Here is a 16,641-nt window from a genome sequence, read left to right on the forward strand (position 1 = left end):
TTTTGCTGTGGTGACTGCAGTGATCCTACGGCGGCATACTTTCCACACGTATATGATAGTGATAAATGGGAATTTTGAAACATTCTTCCTCTAGGCATGTGATGAGGTCCTTGACTGTTGTGAGGCAGATGTCCCTTGACCTCACCCAACCTTGTTCTTGTTCATCCCACATATGCTCAATAGGTACTGATTATATATTTGTAGAAAGTTTTTTAGCTTTCTACAAATATAAATGGGTATATTATGTATTCAAGATACCAAGTAATTTTATATAAACTTGGTTTTTAATCCTATTTCTCAAGTGAGTAAACATACAAGTAAGTCTAGTTCACACCTGCATGTAGTGTAAGTCTAGGCAATTCATGGTAGTGCCACTCTAGGCAACTCGTGGTAAAGGTGGATTAAGCTCTGATCACTTTTCTTAGTATTTTTCCCTTTATGTAAAGCACATCCCCTTGCGAAGATGTATGATGCTATCCATTAAAGGCAATGGTCACTACCCATACCGGTTTCGACCTTTATTGAGGTCTCGTCAGTGGGAGCCAGACCTGACAATGCTAAGGTTGAAGTAATGCAGAGCTTATGAATTTTACCTAAACAAGTTGCCACAAGGTGCTTTGACCTTATTAAATAAAATCCCACGATGAGAGATAGATGTTGAAAGTTTTTTAACTTGGGTATATTATCTATTCAAGATACCAAGTAATTTTATATAAACTTGGTTTTTAATCCTATTTCCCAAGTAATTAAACAGACAAGTAAGTGAAGTTTGCACCTGCACGTTGTGGAAGTCTAGGCAACTCATGGTAGTGCCACTCTAGGCAACTCGTGGTAAAGGGGGATTAATCGAACTAATAATGGTTGGTACTGTAGAAAGCATTGCATTGTCCACAATATTCAGATACCTCTGAGAATTCTATGATTGTGGCACCACAAATAGAGGTCTGAGGCCAAACCAGGAAAAACAGGACCATACGTCTCACTGACACCTACAGATTTCATAGTTAGGATTAGGCGCCCTGGTAAGAAACATTCACTGGTTATCTGCCACACCCACACCTGTCCATCTGCTCAGTAGAGGGTGCAGCATGATTCGTAACACGTGCCTGGTAAGAAACATTCACTGGTCATCTTCCACGCCCACATCTGTCCATCTGCTCAGTAGAGGGTGTAGCATGATTGTAACACAGCTTTCCAATTTTCCACATCCCACTGTACACTTGCTTTGCACCACTGAAGATGACACTGCATGTTAGTTCGGATAATGTGAAGTTTGCATCTATAGTCCTACCATGGAAATCCATCTGTGAGCCTTGGTTCTGAATGTTTTTGTACAGATTTGTGTTTCAGTTTATTCCCAGAACTCCACATTGAACATGTCAGTTAACAAATTCTCGTTTCTACATATTATCCTTCATAGCACCCTATGGTCATGTGTGGTGGATTATCCACAGTTAGCACATGTAGTTGACTCCCTGCACTTTGATCTCAGTACAGTATCATCTGGGATGACCCAGTTTGTCAACAATTTGCTGATAGAATGCCATGTTGCAGACAGGCCTGCAACAGGCATCCTATCACACTGCCTCTTTCAAACTACATCAGTTTCCTTCTCACAGCCATTTCACCCAGACACAATTGCAGGGACTTGGGAGCATCATATTCCTCCAATTTATATCACTACAAACACGTGACTCATTATATGGCACCATGTAACGAGTCACGTGTACCTTGCCAATCAGTGTGTCCATTGACCTCTCTCCCAGCAGTGTGTGTGTGTGTGTGTGTGTGTGCATGCTGAAAAGTTGCAATAATCATCATGAAGGAATTGAGGTTGAATGATGTAACTTACATATTCCCCATGAAGTGTTATACAGTTGTTTCAACACTGATGCATCATTTGCAGTCCTCTGAGAAAAAAAAAGTCTTTCCATTGTTTCACAAACCACCCCTCATCTGCAGATATGCAGCTGAGGTCTGGTTTACCACAGAATCACTTCATCATCTGTGCTAAATTTTGTTCCTTTTAAGTGTTTCTTTAAATTTGGGAATATGAAATAGTCTGATGGGGCCAGGTCTAGTGAATAGGGAGGGTAAGTCAAACACTGAAAGCCCAAGTTATGTATTGTTTGTTGGGTTTCATCAGCAGGTGCATTATCCTGCAAAAGCAACATGCCTCTGCTCAGTTTCCTGCAGCATTTTTCCTTCAGCACCTCCTTCATTTCTTTCAGAGCTGTTGAATAAACTGCAGTAGTGACCGTTTCACTCTTTTTTCGGTGCTTGGTAAGAATTATACCATCTGTATCCCAAAAGACAATGGCAAAAACCTTTCCTGTTGACTTTTGAGTTCAGAACTTCTTTGGCTGTAGAGAACCTTTGTGTCTCCACTCCATTGACTGTTGTTTGGTTTCTGGGTTATAGTGAAGTCAAGTTTCATCAACAGTTGCAATATGAGAGAAAAAATTTGCACCTGATTTTTCAAAATGATGCAAAATCTCGTGAGATGACAAGCATGTTCTCTTTTTTTGTCAGCATTCAAACATTTGGGGACCCATTCTCTGATAGCCTCTGCATGTCTATATGTAGGATAATGACCCCAACATGTTCACTAGATACCCCAGAATCTTTGCAATGTTTATGGCTGGCATTCATCTATTCATCATCAAAGATCATAGCATGCATTGCATCGATGTTTTCTGGTGTGATCACTGTGGAAGATCCTCATGACTTGAGGACATTTGTTGTCTCAGGATGCCCAGTTTTAAACTTGGCCACCCATCTGGCAATTGTTGGATATGCTGGGGCACAGTCAGCTAAAGTTTCACACAAAGTTTGGCGAATCTCAGTTGCAGACTTTTCTTCCAGCACAAAAAACTTGACAGCTTGCACACCTCTGTGTCTTCGAATTTCTCCAAAACCTGTGACAAGTCTTCTTATATATCCTAAAAGAAAAAGAAAAAATATTACAATTTGATGAAACATTGAGATTAAAGAGTTTTAAGATATGTTCTTTCTTGTGGTTATATCAGTTGCTTTAATGTCCTTTTTGTTCTGGTGTTTATCAGATCTTTTCAGTTCTCTTTCCCCATGTGCATATTATTATTATTATTATTTTTATTATTATTTGACACTTCCAGGGAGTCCAAAACTCATCGAGGAATGAGTCTTGGACTCCCTGCACTACAACTCAATCTCATCTACCCACCATCCACCAACTGCATTGCCTACACCAACAGCATCTACTGTCCACCACTACTAGTATTTTTCAGGCAATCAGAAATATCCATGCCCACGGTGGGATTCGAACTCACAGCCTTTTGGCCGGAGAGCGGATGCACTAATCACTCGGTCAACCAGGCTGGCACTTATTTTATTATTATTTTATTTTTTATTTTTAGTACTGACTTTGAAATAGATATTTTTCATTAAAGGTCTACAGAGACAGAAGTTTTCAGCTGAAAGCAGATGATGTAATCACATATGGAATTTTTTCTTTTTTCTTTTCTTTCTATGAAGAAATGTGTATGCTATTTTTAATTATCTCAACCTAATACATGTTTAACACTTAATAAATAATAAATATTTTAAATAAATTATTTTGGTATTTAATACCAAATATTTAATGCCTGAACTTATAATTAAGTTTTATTGTGTTCCATGTCTAATTTTGTTTTATTCTTTAATTGGTTATTAATTTTTATAAACATGAATAATTTCTTGATTATAGCACCCATTCCAGCGCTTAGCAAATTATTATCATCATCATCATGGATCCATCTGTCTTACACAGCTCTTCGTACTGTGCCTTAAATACATTCACATTCTTTGCAGATACCACACTCTCAGGCATTACAATTATTTCACCATCTTCCATGCAAAACACATGCTCCTCGCTGCTTTGCTCACTTCCTCCTTATAACAGCTTCCAGGGATAATCTCTTGTTCTCCATCTATAAAAAATTTCTTCAACGGTAATCTGATGAGAACTCCTTACCAACTTATACATCTCTGTATCATATCACTCTTTCTCCTATCCCCTAGATTGCATCTTCTCAACCTTTCTTTATACTCAACATTCCAGAAACAAGAAACACCTTATTCATTCACCCTTGAACTCTTTCTGGTATCTCATGCATTTGAAAACCAGGTGACCAGATTTGTTTGCAGTAGTCCATATGTGGCTTATACAATGGAATCAGTATCTTCTGATTTCTACAAGTCAGTGTCCTCCACATGATTGCCAGAATTTATTGTGTTGTCCTCATAATTTTACTTCCCTATCCACCATCATCCAGAGATCTCTTATTTCCTTTACCTCCTCCAATATATATCTCCACCAAGTGTATATTCTATATCACATCTTTGTTTTCCGAATTTTAAAACCTTACACTTTGCAACATTGAACTGGCAACTCCACTCAGTTTGTTCCTGTCATCTTGTAAAGCTACAACATCTGCTCTACTCTTCATAGTACTTCCCAACTTTGCATCATCTGCAAAAAACTGTATATCCCCATTCAAACTTACTCAGTATCATTAACATACAGGTTAAACAGCAATGGGGAGATATCTCAAACAGACCCTTGAGGTGCACCACTAGTGACTTTTCTTTTCCAGAAAATTACTCTTCTTTACACAACTTGCTAATATCTATCAGATAGCCAATCATTAGTCCAATGCATTAATTTAGTATTCAACCCAGTCTATTCTAGTTTAGCTATCAACTTATCATATGGCAATCTCTCAACAGCCCTTGGCAGAATCAAACTATACTGTGTATCTATCTCCCTTTTCCATTAGCTGACTCAATTATTAGCTTGAATGCATTAGCTTAAAAGGACATTGTTAAAAAAAAAAAAAGAAAAAGAAAAAAGGATATTTAACATGATGTCTTGCTGTTTTGTCCACTAGCTCAGTTATCAGTAACCTAAATAACTGAATTAGTGGGTAATTGATGTGTCTGATGGATATCTGGATAAATAAAAGAATTTTTTTTTAGGACTGTAGATGGGGCAGAGTTAACAATTGATGGAAAACATGTTAAAACAAAAGAAGAGGCAGATGGCTCTTTAACTTTAATTATTCAGAAAGTGGTGAAAAATGATGAAGGTACATATCAGTGTGAAATTAAAAATGAATATGGAAAAGAGGTTACAAGTGGAAAATTAAAAGTAAAAGGTAATTACCACAGCTTTTATGTAATATAAAATATTTAATATAAAAAGCGAGTTTTATCTATTAATAATATTATACTTTGATTGGAAATATACATCACATTTACTTTTTTTTCATGTAAATCCCAACTACTAAAGGTTGTAAATTTATAGTGCATCAGTACTTTGGCATCTAACTAAATAATGTTTAGTTAGATGCCATCTTGTACTATACTGTATGTGTAGTATGTATATTTTTATAATTTGTTTCTTGATTTCAGGAATAAGTTGCCCATTCAAGTAAATAGCAGTGCCTCTTACAATAATACCAGTTAGGTAATATTTCTATAATATATTACAAAATATGGGGAAATAAGTGTTGTCTGCTCTGTTGTCATTGCATATCATACAGTGTTTAACAGTTTAGTACATTTTTATGCTGCAAGAGATTATCAATAAAGAAAACGTTTATTTCACTGCCAACTGTCTGGGTCCAGTTCTGCTGATAGAGAATTCCTGTGTAATTCACTACATTGTCTGTAAATTTCATAACTGATAAATGAATACCTTCATCTCTCACTTGATATGCTAGGCTACATGTCAAACAGCCAAAGTAACTTTGCTTTATAGAAACATAATTGATGATTTTTTTAAAATTGGAATATTGTAAGTATCCATATTACTCTCAATAATACAAGATGGAAACTCCTGTGAAAAATCTTGATATTTAATTATGAAAATTTTGCCTATGTTTTACAGTCATTTTCTGTACAGAAATGGAACAGCAATGATACAAATAATAGAAAAAGTTTAAAATAGTGCTACCATAGTTGCTGTAGTAAGGTAATAAAAATAGGTGACATTTTCTTAAACTAAAAAAATGTATACATAAATAAACATATAAATATGTATGTTTATATATATATATATAATTAAACAAATTGAAAAAGTACTCTGTCTGCCAAAAAAGGAGATAAATGTAGACCATTGGATCTACTTAAGCTTAGGCAATGGAATAATGTTTCACAATTTCCTTATAAAAACATTAAGAGCCAGTTTTTTGTCTTATTCCATAGAACCATTCACCTGGTGGAAACGGCATGTTCAGCAAGCCCTGACTTTAGGTTCTTGGTACTTGATATAAGACTTATGTTTCTTTGTAACAAATAAAAGAAGATCTTCCAGAATAAGCTAAGTTACAGAAGCAAGAAATCTGGTAAACATCTGGAAAAGCAAGTGGAAAGGAAGTTTGTCCTTAGGAGGTTCAGATGTTTTAAATTTTTTAGCAATACATTCAGAGAATCATTGCACATAAGGGAATGGAATATGAGTGGAATATTCCTGCCTCTTCTCTTGAGCAGAAGAGACAAGAATTCTATAGTTGCTGAATGCTTTATTTATGAAGATTTCACTGAAACCATTTTATAAGAAAGTTGACTTAATTTGTTACAGTTTTTCTGTAGAAGTTCATCTGAAGAACATAAAGTTGACATGATGTATTAAGGTCTTGATAGTCACAGTTTTTTGACTAGGATGATGGGTGTGATTCTGCATGGATACAGTGGCCTGTGTGAGTCTTCTTTCAAAATACTGAAAATTGTGGGCTATCATCAATCTATTTTATCTACTAATCCTAATAATTTATCTACTTTATTATTATTATGTGAAACCTCCTGGGAGGCAAGAACTCATTGAAGGAGGCCATACATCATCCACACCAGTTGTCACACCTTATGTTAAACTCATCCACACTAATGTATTCACTACTTCAACAGGCAAAGCAAACAATTCCACACACTCACTGATCTGTGACAGAAAAATCTAGTTCTTACCAATTTTTTAACTACACACAAACTTAACTTCCATGGATGGTTTGTGTTCTCTCCCCACCTTCCATATAACAAAAAATTTCATCAGACAATATCCTATAACACCCATTCAGAAGCTTATACTCGTAGACCTCTACATATCGCCCTCTCTTTCTCCAGTGTTTGCATTTTGTATACTTTCAATCTATCCTCATAATTTGCACTCCATAATCCAGAAAAAATTTTTGTATATTTTCTTCGCACCCTCTCCACACCTTCTTTATCACATTTGAACTAATGAAACCAAATCTGTGCATAATATTCCAGATGCAGTCTTATTACAGCATTATAAGGCAAAATGACTTCCTTATCCTTACATGTCAATGTTAGTTTCAACATTGCCTATCTGCCAAGATCCCTAGCCTCATTAGTTTCTCTTAGCATAATCCTGCAAATATGATAACATATTGAATATCTCATTACATCAAAGTGCATAACTTGACACTGAGGTGATGGCCATTATCATCGATCCATATTTCCATTCTTTTGAAATCATTCAGTAGATGTTGGATATCAGCAGCTTCCCTTATTCTCTGCCTATCTTTGTATTATCAGCAAACAATTAAATATCTTCTGTCAGATCCTTCCCAGTATTATTAATGTATAAACAACAATGATCCAAGGGCTGATGATCCAAGCCAATGATCCTTGGGGGCATGCCACTGGTCATTTTAAATCTGGCAAATTCACACTCTCTTTATATTACTTTCTGATACCAGTCTATCAGCTACCAACTTATCCAAGTCAGTAGTTTACATTCCAGTACCTTACTGGAATGTAAGTTACTGGAAGGAAGTAAATACTGAATGAAAGGTATCTATCATAAGCAAAGTCCAAAATTACCATAGTGTATCCATTCCCTTTATCCAGCTCCATCATAACATTATTATAAAATATGAGCAAATTTCTGAAACATGACTTCCGTTTAGTAAACCCATGCTGTTCCTTGCAAAGTATAGAAGGTTTTAATAGAAGGTTCCTTGCAAAGTGTAGAAGGCCTAGTAATAATCCCCCCCCCCCTCTAATCTCTCATATCTGCTCTGTCCTTTCTACTGTACCCTTTATGCTTGATTCCAGTTATAACATCTGACTCTGATTGCCAGGTTTCACTAATACTGAAATCTTAGGCCATATCACCTTCATCAAAGCAACAAATTTGATCCTTTTGCTCCTGATGCAAAAGGATCAAATTTCTCTCTCTCTCTCTCTCTCTCTCTCAGATCTCCTCATGACCTTCTGGATGATGCTTCACCATTTCTTTCTCTCCTGTGCTTCTCTTATTGTTTGTTCTAGTTTAAGTCTAGTGATTCTTGATATTTGGTCAAGCCACCTGTAGGTGGATTGACCTAAATTACAATAAAACTGTTGCCATTTTCTCTGCTGGCCCACCCTGAAGCATACTGTATTCATTGCATCTGTAATTTGCCTTATATAGGTGAAACAGGATGCACAATTCCTGTCAGAAAAAAAGAAGCATAAATGGCACTTTAAATTTAACACCTATGGTAAATGACCCCTTTCTGATCATGCCCTGAATATTCATATAGAATTGACTGTAAAGGCACCTGTTGTTTATATCACACCAAAATGTGGTATGAGTGTAAATTTAAGAAGGGCCTATGAAATTCTTATCAACTACCCTAATCTTAACAATAATGGTGGTCTAATAATCCCAAGAATATGGATGACACATATTCTACCCAAATAGCATTTTGGTTTCAGAGTTAATTATAATTAAGACTGTAAGTAATCTAGTATCTTTACTCTAATATTAAACAACATTCATGTTAAGTTATGGATTAGGTAACCACTTTTGCTGTATTAAAACTGTCTATATATTATTGATCAAATCATTGTCATTTTGTCATACTGTTTGAAATGTAATATAGCTCGTCTTTGTATATATGTGTATACTCCAGATGATGACCTTAGCATGAAGGTCAAAACATCAGGAAATTAAAGTAATTATTCCTAACATGGCTGTAGTCTCCAGAATTTTACTGAAATGAATGTTGATCATCATGTAATACTAAAGGAAAGAATACTTTTATGAATGACTTTAATCTTTTTCCAAACAACTCAATGATTGGTGCATGTTTTGCAAGTCACAACTGTTGTGGCTCATGGAATTTAATGTAATTGAGCTGATCATTATGACAAACAGCTGCTGATCTACCAGTTTACCCAAAATATGATAACCCACACTGGCCTGGAATTTAGTAGATTCCAGGCTAAAGGTGAAAGTTTATCTTCTATAAAGTATAAAAAGGCAGAAATCTTTTTAATAGGATGAAAGGACATCTGTAGGCCAACTGGTCTATACAGTTTGGTTATTCCTTCAGAGACACTTTTAACATGAAGAAGTGTAACATGATTAACCACTGGGTAGGCAGGTGTTAAGGAAATTCCATAGCTGTTAACAACCTTGTTGATATGACTCATTGAAGTCATTAGCTTTGAAGGTGGATCTGATATAATTTATTTCTTGAAAGTGCAAGACTTCAGTAGTGCACAAAGCATCAGCTCAATGTACTAGTGTCTTAATGGTGCCAGATTTGTTGATATCCTTGATTGATTCAAAGATTGATATCCTTGCGGTCAAACCACAAGGATATCAACCTTTATCATTCAGAGTGGATGACAAAGTCAAAGAGATGAGTATTATTCACAGGAAAATATTGCCAGAGGATGTTCAGTGAGTCATCTTAAGAAACATGAGTAAATAAAAAAAAAAAAAAAAAAAAAAAAATATCCAAGCAGAATAAGATACCACTAGGGAGAAGACAAAGCTCTGATATTTTTTCTCTGAAATAAGAACTGTTCTTAATAAAGGAAGAGGATTTTCTCATGAATGCTGAAAATAATTTAGAAAGATGTTTTGCAATTTTGTAGCAGGAAGAGCTAATTCAATCTATCACAGGATGTAACAGAATATTTACTTTGTGGAGCTTAAGAAATTCATAGCTTTTCAAGTTTCTTTTTGGTTTCTTTGTTCAATCAAGAGACCCTGAAAATGAATCTGTTCATTTTTTTTTTTCATGACTTAAATGTCTCCTGAGTATGGAGACATTTAAGTCATGGTATGATAAACTGTGTGTGTGTGTGTGTGTGAGAGAGAGAGAGAGAAAGAGAGAGAGAGAGAGAGAGAGAGAGAGAGTGGATGCCTGCGATGAGCCTTTTCCATTGAGGCTTGATAATAATAAATGAGGAGTAGTCATATAGCATCAGTGTAAGTTTTCTGCAATATTCATTCTGGTTGAACTACTAATGCTTTCTCTTTATCAGCTTTAATGATAACACAATTAGTGTTCTCTTTAAAGAGAAAGCAAAACCTTCATTTCTGGGTAAGACAGATTTTGTAGGTCATGGCTTGAACTTGAAAAGAATTTAAACAAAATTTTTCATCTGCTGAGTCATCCTAATAGGATGACTGATGATGGCTAACAAGATGATCGAATTTTCATGTAAGTTTATCCCTAGCAGCAAAGACCTTGCTGGTAGAAACAGTAGAGATGCAGTGTACAACATATTAGAAGACAGAGTTCAGACTAATTCGTCGTGAACAGACTTGTTGTCCTTATTTCACACTGATTGATGAAAATCATCAAATCAGTGATCCCGCTATGGATTCTTTCAGTCTAGATTCCAAACTGAAAGCTGTGCATTCACTATTGATATTTCCAGGGAATTTAATCAGTTCCGGCATAGAGGCTTGGTCAGCAAACTGTTGTCTTGTGGTCTGTTGTCCATGTAATTGGGTAGACAGTTTCCTCTAGCCATTTTAGCACTGTATTTCAATTAAAGATTAGATGACTGAGACCAAACATGATACTTTTTCCTAAGCTTCTTAAGGCCTCCAGTTTCTCCATGTCTTGGTGAATAGCTTCTCTTCAAATTTCTTTACTGCTGTGTACGTATCCAAGGCATCTGGATTTTTTTGACTCTCCTCCTTATTGTACCTTCTTTGATTTACTTCATATCCTTCCCATGGTTTTGCATTTTACTTACTGCTTTGACAAACTGTTCATTGAAACCTTCCAAGCTTAAGAATCATCTACAATCAATGCCTTACTAATTGTTGTTTTCTATGCCAGTCTTCAATAGAGCAATAGAGTTATAAAAACCTAGTAAATTTTAGCAGTAGTGAAATATAGTCCTGCCTTCTTTTACTCAAATGGAATGTCACTTCATTTACCTTTCTCTTCTTTAACACTTAAATCCTCAAGCAGGATCACTTCTTTCTTATACTGAAAAGAAGAGAGGTGTAAACTAAACTTATCTTGCCTTTTTGAGCATCAATATATCACATCCTTGGTCTCCAAAAATTAAAATCTTGGTATCCTTTTCTTCTTAAAATGCCACTCCTTGCTTCTCCAACAGCTAACCCTGTTTGAATTCTAAAATCTGTTCAATTTTAGAATACTCTTCTCACATTTTGGCTTTGGTGTACCAAATATTTCCACCAAATTCTTTGATGCTTTTCCATAGGAAGTCAGCCACCTGATTCTCTCTCTCTCTCTCCAACTGCTATCCTATGAGATATGTGTCTGTCTATGTCTTTTTTTTTTTTTTTTACTGGTTCTGTCTCTGTTCCACTGAACTTGCATCCATCATTCCTCCACTTTTTTTTAAACTTTTAATAATGTGAGCAGCAGCAGCAGCAGCTATTCAGTATCCATTCATAGCTCAATTACAAATCACATTTCTCACCAACTTCTCAACAAGGATTATGACTTGTGGTTTCTAGTTATTAAAAAAAGAAGAACATTACTTCATTATTTTTCAGTCTGTTAAATCCATCCACATAGATGACACCAGTATGCTATGATTTCACAACTTCTTGGATATGACTGATATGTGTGTGTGTGTGTGTGTGTGTGTGTGTGTGTATCTACATATATATTAAAAGAAAAATATATTGGACCAGGATAACTCACCTTCAGTTGAAAAGTCCATGTAAAAATTTCTCACATCCTAGACAGGATTTGAACTCAGATTGATCTCTAAAGACTATTATTACTGACTGCACTGTCAAGGAACTTTCTAATGGCAAGATCAAATTTAAACAGATGTCCTGTAGATGTTATTATATAGTATTTATTATACACACATATACTGTGCTAATAGCTACAACATGACAATATAAATTAAGTCCAAAGTGCCTCTTAGTCTAAAGATCACATATTCTCATTAATCTTTTGGATTTGCTGTCATAACCAATTCTCTCCCACCCATTACCATACAGGAGTGAAAAATTCAAAGAAACTTTTTATATCTCTGAACTTTTGTCTTGCTCTGAAACAGAATCTATTATGGACAATGCCAACTTTTAAATTTTGTCTCTTCTTGTATATCGGTTGCCTCACTTATAACCTCACTTATAAGTCATCTACTGTTATATATACTTATAACAGTAGATGACTTTTTTAGACTTATTGAAACAACCGATAAGTTGGCATCAAGATTTTCCATTCACCTAAAGTCTTCTTTCTATACATCGGGGGGGGGGGGGGTGTCTTCTACAGTTGATTGTAAATGCTTGAACTAACAAATCACTTATCCAATCACAATCACTCAACTTATGAAATCACTCGCAATCACTTACCTAATCACAAATTGCTTGACAAATCATATAATATCTCCCCCCCCCCATTCTTTAGCAGATATAAGATAACCTTGTTAATTTTAATGTTAGTAAATTAAATCCTTCATTATTTCATTTTCCTCTTGATAATGCACAGATCTCTATTATTATTATTATTATTATTATTATTTTTATTATTATTATTATTATTATTACGGGTATCTCCATGGAGTCAGTAGACTCATCGCGGGAGACCCAAACTAGCAAAACAATATCTGTCATATCTCTTCTTGAATTCATTTACAGACGAAGAGCTCACAACTAAGTCAGGCAATGAATTCCACTCATTCACCACCCTCCAGGCAAAAAACCTTGTTCTGACACCTTTGTTAACCACACTCTTCTTTAATTTCCAGAGATGACCTCTTGTTCTTCCATCGCTTTCACACAGCTGACCCCCCCCCCCCCCCACCCCCCCCCCCCCCCACCCCCCCCCCCCCCCACCCCCCCCCCCCCCCACCCCCCCCCCCCCCCACCCCCCCCCCCCCCCACCCCCCCCCCCCCCCACCCCCCCCCCCCCCCACCCCCCCCCCCCCCCACCCCCCCCCCCCCCCACCCCCCCCCCCCCCCACCCCCCCCCCCCCCCACCCCCCCCCCCCCCCACCCCCCCCCCCCCCCACCCCCCCCCCCCCCCACCCCCCCCCCCCCCCACCCCCCCCCCCCCCCACCCCCCCCCCCCCCCACCCCCCCCCCCCCCCACCCCCCCCCCCCCCCACCCCCCCCCCCCCCCACCCCCCCCCCCCCCCACCCCCCCCCCCCCCCACCCCCCCCCCCCCCCACCCCCCCCCCCCCCCACCCCCCCCCCCCCCCACCCCCCCCCCCCCCCACCCCCCCCCCCCCCCACCCCCCCCCCCCCCCACCCCCCCCCCCCCCCACCCCCCCCCCCCCCCACCCATAAAAGTAAATATTTTATATTAAGTATAAAAGGACATTGTCATACAGTTAATTCAAACAATACCAGGAATAACATACAGTTAAGGTGTATGATTACAATGGAATCCCATTGGAATTCCATTACAATGGAACATGCTACTGCACGCATATTATAGAATTAAATTGAAATATATCTGGAAGGAAAATCAAAATAGATTACATTAAAATAAGATAACATATATAAAAAAATTATTATTTTATGCAATTTTGTATGACAATTTTCCATACTTTAGGAATAGAAAGAACGTCATTACCAAATCTGTGAAGCTATACTTCACAGATTTGGTCTGTGAGGTATGGCTTCAACACTTTCTTTATATAAACGTTCATGTTTATAAAAAGATCTATGTAGAAGCTTGGTCTTTTTCCAATGGATCCTATGGTTTGGGTTTTCAACTCTGTGTTGTGCGAGGCCAGGTTTCTGCAGTTTGATACGATGGATATGGTCTTGATGTTTTCTCAAATGCATTTATGAACAGATCTACCTGTCTGTCCATAGTAAAACAATTTACAGAAGCACGGAACCTAGTACACGCTAGGTAGCATCAGAGGTGAGAGTTTATTTTTAGGAGAAGGTAACAAGTTATAGATCTGGTTGATTGGTTTGTAGGTAGTAGCAAGTTTGTATTTCTTCATAATTTTTCCCCACACATCATCCTAGACAAAAACAAGCCTGTAGGATTCCCATACCTTATGTCAAAGGCATCTCCGAATGTCTTTCAAAAATTATGAAGAAATATAAACTTTAACTTAAATGCTTTAACATTTTTTATCATAGACCTACATCTTTTATTAATAAGGATATAATCAATTTAGTTTCTTGTTCTGTCTCCAGGCATCCTCTTGGGGTTTAGTCTCTGTTTATGTTGCTTAAAGAAGGTGTAATGGACCATTCTGTATAAAAGTCAATCAGTCTTTCACCTCTTTCATTTTGGGTGCTGATCTCACAGACTGGCATCCAAAATGAAAGAGGTGAAAGACTGATTGACTTTTATAGAATGTCTTGTTGTGATCTTCTGGCCCTTTTCCAACTTTTGCATTGAAATCACTCTTAATGATCAAAATGTCTCTTTTCGGTATTGCATCTATGGCCAAATTCAGATCCCTGTAGAAGAGGTCAATGGTATCTCATCTGCATCACTTGTAGGGATGTAAATTTGTGAGAATGTGATTGGTATTGGATTACAGTCGATTCTTAAAGAAATTATCCTATCATTGATAGGATTGTAGCTCAATACTGATTTGCACATACATTTTTTGACAATTTTTGCTACTCCGTTTCTATTTATAGAATAATGACTAGCAATATAAATAGTATTGCCTAGCTGTGATGTAAAGTGTCCCTTGTTTTTCCAACGTGTTTCTGCAATTCCCAGTATATCAATGTTTAGTTTTTCGTTTCATTTTGCACTATGTCTGTATGTAATAATCCTTGAACATTCCAAGTACCAATATGTGTAATATTCCTTAATTGGTTCTTTTTGGTCATAGTTGGATTGTGGCTGAGAAAGGTATCAGTTTTCTGAATGTCATAGGTTCTCAGCAGGTGTCAAGATAGGGAGTACACATTCCTTTTCCCAGATATCTTGGTTTGCCAGGCTGTAGCTGCCCCACTTTTATCATCATTCTTCATTGTGGATATGGTTGTCATGGGAGGATAGAAGAGTGGTTTCCCCTTGCCTTCTCTACCACAGAGTTATTGCTGATTCAGTCATGCCAAATAGCTGCCCAGACATGAGCCCTTTGGTGATATTGCCAGTACTGGAGTATGCTGTTGTCCACTTCCAGGGGTATCTCACTTAGTCTGGCTCCTACCCAAATGAGACCTGACCTGCTGGGATAGCCCTGCCGGTTGTTATGCAACTGCCAGTATAGCTCTCTGGGTTGTCAGAGCACACAAGTCCCCTCACTTAATCAAGTGGAGATACCTTCAATGGGTATCCTTTTAAAATAATCATGTTTTTATTATAATCATTCTTTCTTTTACTCACCACATAAAGAACTAGTGATTTCCTTTGGCCTGCTTGACTGATTTCTTCTCATAATCTGATTTCACTCTCTTTACCATGCTGGTCATCCTTCTTGCCTGTACTTTTCACTGCTCATCCTTCTTTTCTGCTGATCACCTCTTTCTCTTTATATTCCTTCCACAACATTTTATTTTTTTATGCAGTTTATTTTAACTTATGTGTAATTAATCCTCCTGACCCTGAGGAGCAGTTTGATACAAATTTCCTCAAAACATCCTTGACTATTTTCCATTATGTGATTAGAAAGGTCTTATTTTCTCTAATGAAGGAATTAATTTGATGTGTGGTTTATGATCTCATCATCATCATCAAATTCATGCCATGTATGCTCAAGGGGTGTACAGGATATGATAGTACTGCATGAAAAATTTATATCATTACTAACTTCCTATCTACAATTTTCCTCCAAATCACTCTGTTACTTGTCAAGACTTCAGCATTATCAGATCTTATATTTCTATCACCTAAGTCACTTTGTACCATATCAATCCACTTATATCTTGGTTTCCTCTGGATCATTTTCCTGCCAACCTGGCAGAGAACACTTGTTTTGCTACTCTTTCCTCACCCATTCTGTTTAAGTGACCATACCAGCTGAGATTAGCTCTGCTAACTCATTCCTGGATGCTGACAATGTCAAGTTCTTTCCTAATATCCTCGTTTTTAATATGATATTGCCATTGATGCCATCTGTTCATGCCTCTAATCTTTCTCAGGACTCTCATATCTGTGGTCTCTAGTCTTTGATCAAGTATTTTACTTCTGACCCTGCTCTCAGATCCATAAGTTAAAACTGGTTTGAACACTATCTTGTATAGCAAATTTAGTGTTCTGACTAATTTCTTTCTTATTCCATATAAATTTATTCAATTGACTTCCTACCATACCAACTTTGTTGATTCTGTTGTCTATTTCTATATTTAATTTACCATTTTCAATAAAAATCGTGCCTAAGTAGCTGAAATGTTTTACTTGTTCCAAAGGTTCTCCATTCACAACACAGTTGACATTTTC

At 37.2% G+C, this 16,641-nt stretch overlaps 1 protein-coding gene across 1 annotated transcript in view; it reads left to right on the forward strand.

The window, feature by feature from the left end:
- LOC150109564 (protein Obscurin-like) overlaps positions 1–16,641 on the forward strand; it is a 1,271,613-nt gene that overhangs the window by 351,142 nt on the left and 903,830 nt on the right. The window contains exons 27-28 of the mRNA XM_090402667.1: positions 4,999–5,177; positions 5,434–5,452. Of these exons, the coding sequence (XP_090258793.1) occupies positions 4,999–5,177; positions 5,434–5,452 (198 nt within the window). The remainder of the gene's footprint in view (positions 1–4,998; positions 5,178–5,433; positions 5,453–16,641) is intronic.

This window comes from Typopeltis vanoorti, chromosome 2 (assembly GCF_054136105.1).
Source record: "Typopeltis vanoorti isolate ZY-2024b chromosome 2, IOZ_Tvanoo_1.0, whole genome shotgun sequence".
NCBI lineage: Eukaryota > Metazoa > Arthropoda > Arachnida > Uropygi > Thelyphonidae > Typopeltis > Typopeltis vanoorti.